At 43.6% G+C, this 16,887-nt stretch overlaps 1 protein-coding gene across 6 annotated transcripts in view; it reads left to right on the top strand.

Annotated features, from left to right (window-relative positions):
• TAMM41 (TAM41 mitochondrial translocator assembly and maintenance homolog) overlaps positions 1 to 16,686 on the top strand; it is a 146,326-nt gene extending 129,640 nt beyond the window's left edge. For all 6 annotated transcript variants that reach the window (XM_081901241.1, XM_081901238.1, XM_081901239.1 and 3 more), the window contains 3 exons: positions 1,819 to 1,984; positions 3,816 to 3,878; positions 11,163 to 16,686. In XM_081901241.1, the coding sequence (XP_081757367.1) occupies positions 1,819 to 1,984; positions 3,816 to 3,878; positions 11,163 to 11,236 (303 nt within the window). In that variant the 3' untranslated portion in view covers positions 11,237 to 16,686. The remainder of the gene's footprint in view (positions 1 to 1,818; positions 1,985 to 3,815; positions 3,879 to 11,162) is intronic.
• Positions 16,687 to 16,887: the final 201 nt, after the last annotated feature.

Here is a 16,887-nt window from a genome sequence, read left to right as displayed (position 1 = left end):
CTACCGGTAGGTCACGATCTACTGGTTGGACGTCCCTGGAACTTTAGACAGTACTGAGTTAGATGGACGATTGGTCTGTTTCAGTATAAGCAGCAATCCTATGTTCCTAATAGAAATTCAAGCTATAGGTCTTTTCAGTCTTTAAACAGATAGCTAAAGATTAAATAATTTCTGTTCTTATGTTTCCCAAATAACCCCTATTGTGGAAGTTCATTGCTTTATGCTTCTCACCCACCAGGTCTCATTCTGCTTTCAAAATTCTGCATAGTTGCAAAAGTGATTTGCTGGAGGGATGTAGCTCTTGTTCAAGAATAGTCAACTTCTTTGAAAATAAATTTAGGAATAGACCCATAAGAGCACATTAAATAAACCCTCACTTCAATAAGTGAAGTTGCAGGGAACCAGGCAGAGGGCCTTCTTGGCAGTGGCGCCCTCCCTGTAGGACACCCTCCCATCAGATGTCAAGGAAATAAAGAACCACACAAGGCAGCCCTGTATCAGAAAATTTTCAATGTTTGACTTTTTACTGTGTTTTGTTTATGTACTATAAGCCGCCCAGAGTGGCTGGGGAAAATACCGAATTTTTCGCTCTATAGGACGCACCCGACCATAGGACGCACCTTGTTTTAGAGGGGGAGAACAAGAAAAAAAATCTCCCCCTCTCTGCTCAGCGCCCCTTCAGCGAAGCAGCAGGAGAAACGGAGCCCCTTCCATTCCTCCTCCCGTTTAGCTGAAGGGGCGCTGCACAGCTCTCCCTCTCTGCTGAAGCCAGGAGAGTCTAGTTCTCCCGGCTTCAGCAAAAGGAACCCGAAGCCTTTGGAGTGCAGCGCGAGTTCCCGCTGCTCTCCAAAGGCTTCAGGCAGCTCTCCCTGAAGCCTGTAAAGCGAGAGGGATCAGTGCGCACCGACCCCTCTCGCTCTCCAGGCTTCAGTGAAAGCAACGCGTAGCCTCTGGAGCGTGGAGGGAGCGTTCCCTCTGCGCTACGGAGGCTTCGCATTGCTATCACTGAAGGCAAGGAGCCTGCATTCGCTCTGTAGGATGCACACACATTTCCCCTTAATTTTTGGAGGGGAAAAAGTGCGTCCTATAGAGCGAAAAATACGGTACTTAAAGAATCGCACCTCTCCCTTCAGCTTATAAAGTCCCTTCATGGTCTTTTCCTGGTTCCTTACTCCTGCAGTATCCAACTTTCCAGCGTTCCAGCTCTCAAAGTGTTTCAGCCCATTTTTCTCTTGCAGCTCTTCTGTCCAGGTTTCTGACTCCACAATAAACTTTCTAGCTTGACATATTCTCTTCGCAGCCAATCAGAAGAGTAGCCTTCTAGTTAAGATTCTATTTCCCCTTAATTGTCAGGTTTGTTTGCTGATCCTTTGACCCTCCTGTGCAGACCTTCCTTAACAAAACATCCCCTTAAACTTCTAACCTTCCTTTGAACTTTTCACCCTCTTATGCAGGAGAGCCTTGGATGCAGAAAGCTACCATTTTACAACCAAAAACCAAACACAAAATGGCTGCTTGTCATGATGGCTATGCTCTGCCTCCACGGTTGGGAGGCTGTATGTTTTTGAATACCAGTTGCTGGAAACCTGCTCTTGTGCTTTAACTTTGCTTGTGGGTTTCCCACAGACATCTGGTTGGCCCCTGTGAGTACAGGATGCTGGACCATTGGGCTGATCTAGCAGGGTTCTTCTTGTTCATACTGTGTGGAGGCAATATGTGTTGCAATTTATGGATGTGCCTACAGAGCATGGTATTAAAATCTTTTGCAGCGTTGCTCAAAACAACAACCCGTGTCCGTTCATTTCTCTCTCTCTTTAGATAGATAAGAGTCCAGAAGGTCAATTTGCGCAGCTAATGGCTCTGCCCAGGACCCTACAGCAGCAAATAACTTTTCTCATGGATCCTCCGGGAAAGAACAGAGATGTGGAAGAAATTTTATTGCAAGTTGCCCATGACCCTGACTGTGGATTAGTGGTACACCAGGGTAAGCTTACTGATGAATAATAGTAGCAGCTTTTTATTGGAGTCAGTGCTTAACAATCACTCTTTTAGGTAGGTAGGTAGAACAAATTCTAATTACTGCTTGAGATGTAATGTTTGGGCATTCCTGGTGCGATTTTTCCCTCCCTCCCCATTCTGCTTAAAATCACCTTGCTTGGTTTGTCATGTGATACTACTCAGGAAAAACCAGCCCCAAACTCCTTTGGGGGTGCAGTGTTAAGTTTCACAGTTCCTCGAGTCTTAGCCAATAATTCTGAGCAAACTGCAGTTCCTGAGAGCTGAGCCCAAAGAATTAGTTATGCCCAATAGACGATGGGTTGTGCTTTTATCCCAGGATCTGTCCTTGAGTACCTTCTGAGTCATAGACATCCTAAATGACTTTGAGGTTGATGGATTTAAAAAATCCCAGTTTTCCTCATCTGTAAAATGCCCCCCAAAAGTCACTACCTTGATAGTTATTGAGATTATATGCATAAGGTTAAAAAAATGTCAAGTGCTTCTTAACAGTGTTGTATAAGGTGCAGTTACTTAAAATAAGGGGCACAATCCAATTAAAATTCAAGCATATGAAGCCCCAGTTTGGAGGCAATGAAACTAAGGTAAAAGGGCTTAAACTTTGGCTAGACTACACCCACTGTCCTTTGTGTCTTGGATCTTTTAAAGAGGTCCATTCTTGAAATATGGCAAAGTATTACAGTAGTACCTCGGGTTACATATGCTTCAGGTTACATACGCTTCAGGTTACAGACTCCACTAACCCATAAATAGTACCTCGGGTTAAGAACTTTGCTTCAGGATGAGAACAGAAATTGTGCTCCGGTGGCGCGGCAGCAGCAGGAGGCCCCATTAGCTAAAGTGGTGCTTCAGGTTAAGAACAGTTTCAGGTTAAGAACGGATCTCCGGAATGAATTAAGTACTTAACCCGAGGTATCACTGTATTTTTTTGTTGTTATTATTTATTATTATTTATTGAATTTCTATACTGCCCTATACCCACAGGTCTCAGTAGCATGCATAAATATTCACAGTGGGGGGAAAGTGTGTGTTGCTGCTTGCAAAAGTACTTCCATGCATGTCTTGGGCACTATATTGATCTCTACTTGTAGAAAGTAGCTCATTCCCAAAGGTGTGGCATCCAGTTTTCTGGAAAATATTTTAATGCTAATATTTTAAGGCACTTGAGGCCTCTTCATATTTTATGGCGAATCTAACAAATGTGTGTTTGTGAAGATGTGCCTCATACCAGCAATACTCATTGATGACAATTACCCAGTAGCTGCATGAGAATAATCAAAGAACTGTGATTGGCTGCGACTTCTTATTGGTAAAGGTAAAGGGACCCCTGAACATTAGGTCCAGTCGTGACCGACACTGGGGTTGCGGCGCTCATCTCGCTTTATTGGCCGAGGGAGCTGGTGTACAGCTTCCGGGTCATGTGGCCAGCATGACTAAGCCACTTCTGGCAAACCAGAGCAACGCACAGAAACGCCGTTTACCTTCCTGCTAGGTTTGATTGCAAAATCCAAGTTTTTCTCTGTGTAGTGAAACGGCCTTCAAAAGGTTTTTTTAAAATGTAAATGTATGTGTTAAATAGCATGAAATAATTTTAATCAGCTTTTGAATCTACTTGATAAAAGCAAAATAAACAGCTTTTGTTGGGGTAATTGGCAAGTGATACTGTCATGCTGGGTTAACTGTGTTACTGGAAAAATATTTGACTTGTAACCCCACCACCATCTTAAAAAAAAGGAGTATCATGGATAACATCTGTTTTTGTTTATCCTCTTTCTTTCTTTCGCTCCCTCTCTCTCCAGGCATTTCAGGAATTGTAAGATCGTCCAGCCTCATTCAGAGTGCTAAAACCACCCTAACAGCTGGTAAGAGCATGTGGTGCTGGGTTTTCCTGATGGACCATATCTTTGAGGAAGATAAACATGCAAGGCTAATTCTATTCCAGAAATTAATAAAAATGATCTTGCATATCTAAGGGTTGGAAATGAGAGAGCCTGTTGGTTCAAGTACCTTAAGAACCAGCACTCCAGTTGAGTTCAGGAGATGCTCAGCATCTGCTGTGTACAGAACACTCCGCATGGGAAGTTCTTGTCTGCCATTGAGAGCAGCCATTCTAATCACTTTGGTGAGCATCATATTGGTGTCTCTGCTAACAGATCTGTGCTATGTACTCTTGGGCTTCTGAGAAATATTTCTGCAGTTCCTTGTTGAAATGTAGGCTCTCTTAGTTACTGACTCACTAAACTGGGCATTGCATAGTTAAAACAAACTAAATGAGCTAGCAGTATTATGACGATATTAAAATTCACGGACCTGATTTTTGATACATAACCGTCTTACACGGCTACAAGTAATCGCCAAAGAAGAAGACTTACACTCCAGATTTTGTCCAGTCCGCTACATCAGTCATAACTCTGCAGTGCAACCTCCCAAATGTTGCACAAGACCCTTTGAAGTGATTATGTTGATGGCTGTATGCATCTCGCTGTTCTATAGAGAAGCGAACCCCACAGGATCACTTCCTCAACTAGAAAATCCATCAGAGTTTATATATATATATCGTTGTATATTACATTTGATCCTCCCTTTTCTGCCCATCCTTGCCCCTCCCCTCAATCCCTAGGATAGGCTGTCCTGCTGGGGCTCCATTAAAATTTACTGCCCCTGGCGGTGGAGCAAGCCGATCGGGCGCCTGGGGTGAGCCAGGGCAGGACACTCCATGGGGCCTCAGAGGGGTCTGCCTGCCTCCTCCCACTCAGCTGCCCTACAGCTGAGGGGGAGGCAACGGGTGGGCCATTTGGGCAGTGCAGAGCCTGTGGGCGCCCAAGCCACTGCATCAGGAGAGATGCTCGGGCGTGCTGCAGGCCCCGTGGTGAGTGCCGCCCGGCATTTTGTCATCCCCCTCAGTGGTGACACCTGGGGTGGCCTGCCCCCACCGCACCCCGCCTTCCTCTGCCCCTATGCAGATTCTGCCTACAATCACAGGTGCTCGGTCTGCTGCAGCCACCTAACCACAAACTCTCTTTAGTCAGTTCACACTTACAGGGCACTTCTCAATGATTCAACCCACCCAGTTGATACTACCGTATTTTTCACACCACAGGACGCACTTTTTCCCTCCTAAAAAGCAAGGGAAAATGTGTGTGCATCCTATGGAGCGAATGCAGGGGGGAGGCAGGCGGGAAAAGCCCCCAAGAGCCTCACACAAGCTTTGTGTGCTCTTGCGGGCTTTTCCCCAGGAGGGAGAAGGGACTGACTGGCCACATAGTCCCTTCTCCCTCCTCGGGGAAAAGCCCCCAAGAGCGGCACACTCTTTAAAGGCTGCGCGGCTCCTGCGGGCTTTTCTACGAGGTGGGGGAATCCCCCCACCTCCCAGAAAAGCCAGGAGAAGCCGCGCAGCCCCTTTAAAGAGCGCGCGGCTTCTGCGGGAGGTGGGGGAAGCTGCAGCAGATTCCCTCCTCCCGGGCTCCCTTTGAAGCGGCAGTGTGGGAGGGGAGCAGCTTACACTCGTGTAAGCAGCTCCTCTCCCACTTTCCTGCTTCAAAGCAACTACAGAGGAGGGAAGGAAGGGGACCATGGATCCTCCGCTGCTGGTGGCTGCAGCGGATTTCCTCCTCCGTGACTGCTTTGAAGCAGGAAAGTGGGAGGGGAGCAGCTTACACTCGTGTAAGCAGCTCCTCTCCCACTTTCCTGCTTCAAAGCAACTACGGAGGAGGGAAGGAAAGGGGCCATGGATCCTCCGCTGCTTGAGGCTGCAGCGGATTCCCTCCTCCCGGGCTCCCTTTGAAGAGGCAAGGTGGGAGAGGAGCAGCTTACACTCGTGTAAGCAGCTCCTATCCCACTTTCCTGCTTCAAAGTGGAGGGAATCCACTGCAGTTGCGAGCAGAGGATCCATGGCTCCGCTTCCTTCCCTCGAATCAGGGTGCGGGGGTGGAGGGGGGAAAGAGGGCAGGAAATAGATGCCGGGCAGGAAGACACAACCACACTTTGACCACTGGAAAGTCCAGCCCTGCCTCCCCAGATTTCCACTGAGACGGCCAGGCTAATCTCGATGGCCATAAGTCAGGCTCAGCATTATTAACTGGACTTAGATAAGCCATGGTTCCCCTTCCTACCCTCCTCTGAGGCTCGATTTAAAGCAGCAAAGTGGACAGGAGTCACCCCCTTTGCTGCTTTAAATAGTTTAGTGCAACATTTGATTCAGAATATTTTTTTTCCATATTTTCCTCCTCTAAAAACTAGGTGTGCCCTATGGTCAGGTGCGTCCTATGGAGCGAAAAATACGGTAATTCTTTTCATATGCATTCTACAATCTTTTATCTTGTGAAGTACCCTGAGATCTTTTGATGAAGAGTGGTATATAAATCTGATAAAATAAATAAATTCTACCCTATCTGTCATCTGAGATATTGCAAAAAGAAAAAGGAAAGAAAAGAAATCTCAAGGCCAAATTACGCATTATACCTGCAGTGATGGGCTCCTTGTCATGGGCTTGCAGTATGTTCAGTTCTGGATTTTTATTTGTCTGCCCACCCACACCCCATCCAATTATCCCACATGCTAGTGCTGTTCATGAATTGTGTAGGAAGCTCACCTGGGGAAGTTAACTTTGTTACTCCTGTTGACCTAGCTGTGAAGCAACAAAGGAGCTACTGGGCTTCCTTCTCCTTTGCAGATCAGGGAACTTTTGTTTCAGGCTTCTGAAGAGTTAAAGTGTACTCTGTGAGGACAGTTGACGGTTCATAAATACATGAGATGTTTGCCACTAGAGGCCAGTTGCTAACACCTGCATCCTGGCACATTAACCATCTGTTTTAGAACTGTTTAATTGGTGGGAATTCCTGGGCGCCTTGACTTTCAGCTCTTAACACACACTAATTTACTAATAGATAGGTTTGTGGCTTCCCCACAGAAATGCATGGTTGATCGCAGTGCAGCAGATGTCTTAAGAACATAAGCACAATTAAGCTGGCTTGCTGTGTGTGGGTGTTTTTCATATATTCAGCAGTATACAAAGATACCGGTTTAACCACTTAACCATCCTTCTCCTGTTACAACTGTAATTCTCCTAATGAATCTTTGAACTAGCACAGACTTGTATGAGTATTATTTATCATTCGTGTATTATCCACCCATCTCCTACGCCCTTTTTCCTCTTTCCCACGCAGACTTTATTCAAATTTTAATGGCAGGCTTGAGGCAGAATTCAAAAGCCAGACGTTGTTGCATTAGCAACTTGCATTTTCCTTTTATGTCCCCCTTTTCCTTCTCTCGGCTTCCCTGGCAGTTATACGGTTGTTATCTAGGGAGGACTTGCTATATGTTGTCAACATTTGCTGTTGCTCAACTCACATTCAGCAATCTCAACGGTTACTTGTTTCAATATGATGCCTGCATTTTTGTAAACAGTTTATCACATGCTGAAACACAGGTAACATAGCCCTTGTTAAGTCCAGAAATATCTACAGGCCATATGGCAGGCAGTTGGATCCTCGATGGCACTCATTATGTAGCTGCGGTGCTCTGCTTGCAAACATTATTTGGCAGGGAGCACAACAAGGACTTTTTGAACAACTGGTAATGTTTCCCTTCATCTTTTTCTGCCAGCGTGGTTTTAAACTAGTTTGAGCCCTATATTTTTGTTTACTGTCAAATGCCCTATTTAGCTTTTCAAGAAAAGGGGCCTGTGTGTTTTCTAAAATCTGTGGCAAGACTTCTGGTCTGGTTTCTATTAGAAGTGGCACCATCCATTGATTTATTTTTCCTCGTGGCCTTATGATCTTTTGGAACTTTTAGAAGCTTTGGAAATGTTTTATATTTAGTTGCTTCTAAGGAGTGTGTGAGTGTGTGTGTGTGTGTTACACACACATAGTTATTGCATTTGGCAACCTTGTGTAAAATAAAGCCATGTTTTGTTATATTTGCAGTAATGATCTAGTGATGCTTAGGTTTCTCCCAAGGCATGCATTGCTATTTAATTCCAACTGATATCTCTTCTAGGTATTCCTGAGTATTCAGATTTTGAAGCTTTGAACAATGCTAAGCTACGTTCAGACTGCTGCATAGGAATAACACTGATATTAGCCCTCCCCATTTAGACTGATAGTTAAAGACCAGAAAATTCCAGTCGCTTGGGGTAGCCCGCCTCCACCACACCCTGGCCACCCAGGGTGTCACCACTAAGGGGGGTGTCAAAATGGCGGGCGGCACTCACCACAGGGCCTGCAGCATGCCCGAGCCACGCATCTCTCCTGGGAGAGATGCGGTGGCTTTGGCACACATAGGTTCCACCCCCCCCAGCTGTAGGGCAGCTGGGTGGGAGGAGGCAGGCAGACTCCGGAGGCCCTGCGGAGCATCCTGCCCTGGCTGGCCCTGCCCCTGGGTGCCGCCCCAGGCACCCAATCGGCTTGCTTCACCGCTGAGTCTAAGACTACCATCTGGCTTAAGTGGCACCTGCCCTCTTCTAGGACGTGCCTTCACTTCCCCCTCCTTTTCTGTCTATCAGTCTCCCATGCCTACTCAGTATGCCCAAATCCTCATTGGGTAGTTTTGGGGTTCCTATGAGGTTTTGTGCCTTAAATGTTTTTGGTACTTTTGGTTCTTAAATGTTTTTGGTACAAACATTCTGGTTCTCTTAAGCTTGCATATTATATGTGGGTGTTAGCATTTTGTCTCTATAAAGATCCACAGAGAATGAATTCACTATTAGAACAGTAGGATTTAAGCATGGACTCTAGTGGCACTATCTCTTCAATTACAGCAGAACAACAGTACAGTATTGTTACTAATGATATAGCCAAATATTTGTTCTACAAAGCTTGTCATATTGGGTGTTAACCAATGGGTGTCCCTTTGCTTCTCCAGAGCACATGGGAGCAGGTGCGAGTAGGAGGGGTAGACAAAAATGGTCTCCCTCCCCATTCTGCTGCTGGATCCCTCCAATTGGTGGGGTGACACCCATTAGATACTACTCATTATCTATTACAGTGGTACCTCGGGTTACATACGCTTCAGGTTACAGACGCTTCAGGTTACAGACTCCGCTAACCTAGAAATAGTGCTTCAGGTTAAGAACTTTGCTTCAGGATGAGAACAGAAATTGTGCTCCGGCGGCGTGGTAGCAGCAGGAGGCCCCATTAGCTAAAGTGGTGCTTCAGGTTAAGAACAGTTTCAGGTTAAGAACGGACCTCCAGAATGAATTAAGTACTTAACCCGAGGTACCACTGTAATGTGAACTCTAATGACTGTTGTGTTATACAACAACAGGAATACTACTTCCTACACCATTTCATTATACCCTTTTTCAAAGGTGCGATCAGAAAATACTATTGACTAGGTAGAAGGCCTTCTCGTTAGTGGCGCCCGCCCTGTGGAACGCCCTCCCATCAGATGTCAAAGCGATAAACATCTACCTGACATTCAGAAGACATCTGAAGGCAGCCCTGTTCAGGGAAGTTTTTAATATGTGACATTTTAGTGTATCTTTCATCTTTGTTGGAAGCCGCCCAGAGTGGCTGGGGAAACCCAGCCAGATGGGCGGGGTACAATTAATAAATTATTATTATTATTATTATTATTATTGGTCTTAAGGTTCTTAAAACATATTGTAAAAATTGTGTAGCTTAGCTGGAGACAGATTCAGCTGCCTGTCTTGATCCATCCTTATTAATGAAAAATTGCTCGTGAATTCTCAGGAACGCAATGTCATCCTAAAATTAAGAAATTCAGAGTTGACTTCCTCCCTTTCTGCTTCTGGTGAAAAACCTCGGAGCATATCATTGTGTATCTCCTTGATGGTGAAGCATATTAAGTGTTGTTGCCATCTGGGGCATGCAGATCTAAAATGAGTGAGATGGTCAAGTTCTGAGCTCAGATTTTTCAAAGGAAGCATGAGCAGTGCTCATTGCAAATAACCTGTGGTTGTCCTCCCCTTATTCTCATAGTTACATAGGGATGTTCCCATGTAGGCAATCGTGTCTGCCTGCCATGTTGATTGCTTATGGCTGTTTCTTGTCTGAGTGACAGATTTTGATAGATATTGGTCTGCTTCATTCTGAGTGAACGAAACATCCTGCAGTGCTTGCATGTAGCATATATTGCAAGGTGCAGATGTCAACCATGAAACGTGGCAGCTGTTTTTCCAGGCTGTATGGGAGTGAGAAATAGAAAGCAAAGGGTGCTATATCAGGCAACAGATCTAGCCTGAAAAAGCCTGGGGGGTGGTTCCATTTTCTCTGAGTGAAAATACCAGGAAGTTTTCAACGTGACAAATGGCAGCGCTAGAAGGAAGCACTTGCATGTGTGGTATTTAGTTACACAGCACCAGCAGACTGCTGACTGAAATCTTGAAGATGGTCATCTTTGCAGAAAGATTACAGCAAACACACCTACCTCTGTGGAGTCTCAAGTCATGAGACATTTAAAGAGTAGGATTTAGTAAGGAGAGTCTTCAAAAATGCATGGGGGACTAGTTAAAATAGATTAATTAGGGGGTGTATACTGTATTGTCAAATTCTCTTGATTTAAGAACTGGCCATAAAGTTGTGAGATGCTTCAACAGGTAACGAAGTATAAAACACTAGTTACTGAAGCTGTTCTAAATGTCTGGCTTCCTTTTCCTACTTTTAAAATTAGTTAATTTGTTAGTTCTTGCTATTTATTTATTCAGTGTTTTATTTGTTGTTCAACAGTCTATTAGTTATTGCTATTTATTTATTTAATCTATACCCTGACCTTCTTCCCGAAGGAGTCCAGGGCAGGAAACAGGCCCAAAATTTACAAACAAGGAAAGTAAAACAGCCAACACATTCTTAAAACAGTTAATGGGGAGCAATAATGAAGAGTATTTAAGGGGGGGGATAAGCATTGTGAAGTTATTCTGCTGTGCCTTTCTGTTTAAGGTAGCTGACAAAAAGACACTGACATATTTACTAACATAAATAATGCAGGAAAATGATAAAGCCAATAAATTGTGATTTAAAACAGCAGCCAGAATGTAAGAGCAGATGAGCCCTCCAATAGCTTGAGCCATGTTAGCATATCTCCTCGGCCCTTGAGAACCCTTGCACACTGTCATAGCCAGGGAGAAGCAATGTCTCCCCATGTAAGGGGCCCACTGTAATTCATTTTTTCTTTTCTTTCTTTTAAAGGAATAAAAAAATCTGTGACTTACAGCATGAAGAAGATGTACAAAATGTCAAAAGGATGGCTGAGGAAGACATGACGCCTAGAGGGCTGGACTTTTTGAAAAATCAGCTGATCCTTTTTGTGGCTGAAGGTTATTCCCATTTGACCTGTTACATCACCTTGCCTTGGAAAATTAAGAATATGCAGAAACATGTTTGTGCTATTTATACACCAACAGTGTTGCGCAGACGATAAACAAAGGACGTCACCAGTTTTGGTTTCTTCAAGAAGTGGGTTTCCTTCCTTCCTTGTGTCTGTTAGAAGTTTTCCCCCCGCTACCTTTCCAGAGTGACTGTTTCCATATGTGCTGTGTTATGTTACAATCCTTAAAAACAGGAGCCCTGTGTGATCAGGGTTCCCAGTCGTGTGGAGGACTGTAAGCCTGCTCAGCTGAATGTGCTTTCAATCTCCCTCATCAGATCTTGATGCTCAAGGTAGGAAGGTTGGAGAGGGCAGTGCACATGGCCCTGTGGCCCCTTCATGGATCCTGTTAATGAACTTCTAAATAGGACTCCTACAAAAGTTTATTATTTTACAAATATATATATTGGTATGAGTGTGTGTGTATGTCCTTTGAGCATGTTGTGCTAACCACTCTTCTGCAAGAGCGGCTCGTACTCTTGCATCTTTAACTTCACCAAGAACTCCTAAAGGTTTAATCACACAGCTTAAGAACCATTGAATGGTACTGAATTATTTTCCTCTTGGCCCTCTTTCTGTGTAGAGTTACATGCCAAGTAACTTTGCAAAAGGTCAGCCATTTGTTTTTAAGGCATAGTTGACAGCAGTATAATTCACAGCCAAATATCGGTGAGCAGGTCATATTTCAAAACAAGGTCGGGTTATAGTTGAGCTTCTGGGTCCAATAATGTGTGGGTGTTTAGGTATATAATTTAAGAGTCCTGCTGCACTGCTAGTGCTTTTAATGTCTGCCTGTGGTTAAAATCAGGGAACAGTTTTCTTACTGGTAATAGACTGTTTCTCCTCCCCCACCACTTGTGAATTTTAATTACTGCGGCATAAATGAAGACAACCAAAGAAAGGGGGTTCATATAACAGCATTTGACCTTACCACTCATTTCTCTTAGGGCAAAGTGAAAATACATATTGGGGTTTTTTTGTTGGGGGCCGTATAGATTTGTTTCCCTTCCTACCCACCCACCCACCCCTCCATTTGCTTAAAGTTGCTTTCTCATCCAAACAAATTTTCACAGAGGGCTACCATGCAAAAAGGTGTGTTTGGGCTGCAGATCACATGGTAGTTGCATTTAAAGGCACAGTCAGGAGGAACTAGGGAAATAAAAAGGACAGTTCTATTGAAGATTATACACAATAAATGGTTATGTATTAGTTCATGTTTGATTTGAAAGCTTACAAGAGCTCAGGTTAAAACGTAATTTTAATTTGATTATTTTCCACTCTTTCTCATGGGCTCAAGGCAGGTAAATGTATACAGATGTGTTTTGCAGCCCAGGTGGCACAAGAGCTTGATGACTCACTGTAGAAAAGCACACACAAAGGCTTTAAATTCTGACATTAAATGCAATGAAAAGCTGTACAAAAATAAGCCATATTTCATTTTAAAATAGTCAAATGAGCTTATTGATGTGCATATTTTGTCTCGGAGAAATGGCAGAGGTTTACTGCATTCTTGATCAATTCTAGAAAAACTTTCTCATATTTTAGTCCTGTTGAAATATAGTGAGGTCTTATGATGGAGAGCTTTACATTTCCAGCTTCCAGGATTATTGTGTTCCCAAACGATTAAAGTAGAACAGATTGCTAACATAGTATGGAACTACATGGGAGAGTTTCTAATGCTGGAAATGCACTGTTGACACTTTTTCGCACAACAAGCTCTTTTGCAAAATCCTGATTACTTTTTGCACTTGAAGGCATCTAATAAGCAATTTGGGGGCCAATCTCACTCTCTGCATGGATAAGTATCTTATACGGAGTAGTACTGAGCAGCTCTAGAAAGTAGCTGTGGCCTTTAATTCAGAATTCAGGAGCTCTTGCAGACTCTTAAATATGTGAGCTTTCTAGATCATTTTACTAAGCAATCTGAAAGCCAAAGATTGCAATCCTGTGTGTGCTTTGCATGTCAGTGCCATTGATTTTAATGAAGCCTACATAGCATGAATTCTGCCGTGGGATAGCAGCAGATGCATCATACCACATGTAGGGGGCAGACCCATGTTCGAAGTGAGGTGAGAGATACAATTTAGAAGTTATTCAGCCCGTTTGCAGTCTTTTGAGAAAGGCTTTGTGTCTCAAATCCCAAAGTGAAGCAGGGTGCCTGGGGGTGGCTTTGGGACTTGCCCAAAGCAAAATGGCATCCCTGTGATTCTGCACAAGTCAAAAAAGGAAAGCTCCGAAGCGTTTTGTGGCACCTTGGTGATCCAGACATCAAACTCTGCAGACAAGTACCTGGGAAAAGTGAAAAAAATATCTCTGATTTTACCATAGAGAAAACTTTGTGTGGGGCTAATAGGGACAGGAAGCAACTTTGCAGAACTGAAATGTATGTGTCTAGCTTGAAGAAAATGTCAGGGTCAGGAGAAGGAGGTCCTTTGCGACTGAGGGATCTAGCTTGTAATCAATGGGAATGATCTTATTAGAAAAGCAGGTCCATTTAGTTCCTCCCACCCCAAAATCAGTTTCAAAAGCCCTTGGAAATTTTGGTTTGAAATTTGGCAGGTTCCTTAGATGCAGGGGTGCCTCCCCCATGCCTGCAATTTTCAGGCCAGCTGCTCACAAAATGCTAAAACTGTTGACAGCTGCCCTTGAGGAGAAACCTTTGCAGCTTTGCTTCTGAAATTTGGCAGGATTCATGACCTCAGAATTGGCAAGATTGCCTGATATATATTCTACCCCAGAATTTAAAAGTTCAGACATTTCCTTTTTTAAAAAAACAAACTTTAAAGCTGTCCTGTAGAAAAGCCCCTGGATCTAACTGCATGTAAATTGTCAGGCTTCCTCCACTCCGTTGCTTTGCAGCTTTCATTCACATCTGCCTAAAGGAAATTAAGTTATAGCTGATACCGTTTTGGAGGTGGGAGAAACAAAATGGACTCACGTGAACTCTCTAGATGAATCAGAAAGTCTAAAAAGTGCCTTGAATCAAGGTAGGCGGTTTCCTGAAACCCTGAATTGGGGTCCAAAATAAATGTTGTGGTCAGTGCACACTCCTAGTTCCAATGCTGTGCTTGAGGGACAGCTCAGTGGTATGATACTTGCATGAAAGTTACATTTGCGGCATGAAAATGTGGAGAGCCACTGCCAGTCAGAGTATGCATTTATTCATATAGAAATTTCTGCTTCAGGCTCCTAATGCCTGTGTGTACTTAAGGGTGGCTTAGCAACAATTTAAAGTTGCAGTGTCATAAAACACCTCACAAAATACAGAGTAGATAATGCTGATGCATCGTGGTCTGACTTGCACCAGTGGTATAAGGCAATTTCCTGTGTCCTCTTGTGCGAGTCAGCTATATATTTTTGTATTCATTTACTTATTTCAAAAGAAAGGGCAATTGCATGCTTTTGAATGGTTTCCCGTGCCCTGTGCTAACGAAGGGTTATTTCAGTCTTAAGTGGTTAATGATCAGGAAGGAGAGAATTTCTGCTTGACCTCTTCCAGGAACTTGGCAGCTTCCCTGATAGCAGTTCAAGTCAGTTGCTTAGGGATTTGCCAGTGAAATGGGAAAGAAAGTTTATGCAGTCTGATCTGCAGATAACTGAGATCCAGAGGATACTGGGAACCAATTTTTCTGGCCCTGCCCTCGCAACATAGTGACCTACAATATTTTAAAAACTGGTGTAAACATCCAAAGCCAAGAGATGGTAACATTGGAGCCTTACAGAGCTGCCTGGGGAGGTTGCTCTAAAGATATGGTGCCACCACTGATAAGGCCCTGTTTCATTAACATCTGTCTATCCTATGATGATACTGAACACAGGAAGGGAGGGGCATCAGGAGGAAAGTTTCCAAAGGATCAGGTAGGTTTATGTGAGAGAAGGAGGTTCTTCAGATACCTTGGTCCCAAACCTTAAATGGTGGTATAGAAATATTAGTAATAAATATATATGATCGAAACCAATGTGTGAATTGTGTGTGGAAGCCAGGGAAAGCACTTTAAAACAGGTAGAAGATCTTCAGGCTAGTGTGTTCCACATAAAAAAAATTAGCTGCTGTGTTCCAAACAGTCTCCAGTGGTAGTCCCACGCACAATGCATTTTTAAAGTCTAACCTGGATAGTAGCACAACATGCCTTTCATTTTCTAAGAGAGCGCAGAGGTAGCATAAGTTGATGAAAAGCAACACGCAAAACAGCCATTGAAAGGCCGGGATCTAACAGTTCCCCAAGCTGTAAACCTCTTCAAGGGGAAGTACAAATTCACATCAATAGTGAGCAGGATACCACTTCCCATCCACATTGAGCCGCCTTGTCATTTTTGAGATGACAAAAATGAACCCACCTGTTCGTTACTCATGGCATGTTTTTTTTAATCTGAATGGGCCTCAGCTGGAACTCTGTAGGACACCATAGCGCACGGTTGTCAAGCTATAGTGCCAGCACCACATTCAGGCGTATGTGCATTAGGAAGGAATAGGATGCCTAACATACCTGCAGTGCCTTGAAGGCAAGTGAACTGAAGGTAACAAAGTATCAAAGGCCACTGAGAGACTCAGTAGAACTAATGAGGATGAACTTCATCTGTCTTTCTGTCCTTATAGCTGCTCTGGGAGGGTGACCAAGGAAATTTCAGTGCCATATCTAGCTCAGAAACCACACAGAAATGTATTTAAGATATCAAGCAGTATCATCCCAAAGGTTCTGAATCTGAGCCGCTACCACCACATGTGGAGTACCTTCCCCCAAACAATTTCATGAAGGAAAGATGGCTATTCTCGAATAACTGTGTTCTTGGTGAATTTAATTGTCATGCACCACTGAAACTTCCTATCTCCCTTTCCCCCTCTAACATTGGTGTGTTCTCTCTTCCTTTCTTGATGAAGTGTACCTTCTTTGTGGACATTTATTTCTGTATTTTATATCTGCATTTTGAGAAATGATTTTTTAAAAGCAATACTTCCTCCTTCCTTTTTAAGTTGGTACTTGCAAATACACTGGTGGGGTGGCTAGTGGGTGGTAGGACAGCATACATACACACACCAAATCTTTCAGTATGTATTTATGGGAACATTCACAGAATTCCATAAATGCATTTTAGAGGTGTAAGTATTTATCACAAATTTCCACGGATTTCATCTTTTACAGGGTGTCCCTACATCACTACCACCACCACCCCTTCTCCAAATTTCTTTAAATTCTCAATATTAACATGCAGATTTGGGGAATTGATGCAAGAACCTTTTAAAGCAAATGGGTGCTGTGTACGTTCTAGGAGCATTGGCCTATTCTGTATAACTGGAAGCGAAACTTACTTTTTTATTATTATTAAAGATTTTCTTCATTTACAAAAGTGTGTGCAATGTCTCTCATGGAAGCGAAACTTACTTGTGCTACAACCATTCTCCTTTTTTAATTGCCCATAAGAGTTTCTCCCATCCCCCACTAAACCAAATGTTAATATATAAGCAATACACAGTCATATTTGAGTGTTCCTGAAAAGTACCCAAGCATGCCACTCTTAAGCTGTTTATTGTGACAAGAGCCTCTGTGA

This window comes from Podarcis melisellensis (assembly GCF_964234715.1).
Source record: "Podarcis melisellensis genome assembly, chromosome: 2".
In the NCBI taxonomy this organism is placed as follows: Eukaryota; Metazoa; Chordata; class Lepidosauria; order Squamata; family Lacertidae; genus Podarcis; species Podarcis melisellensis.
This window is presented reverse-complemented; position numbering and strand designations above follow the sequence as displayed.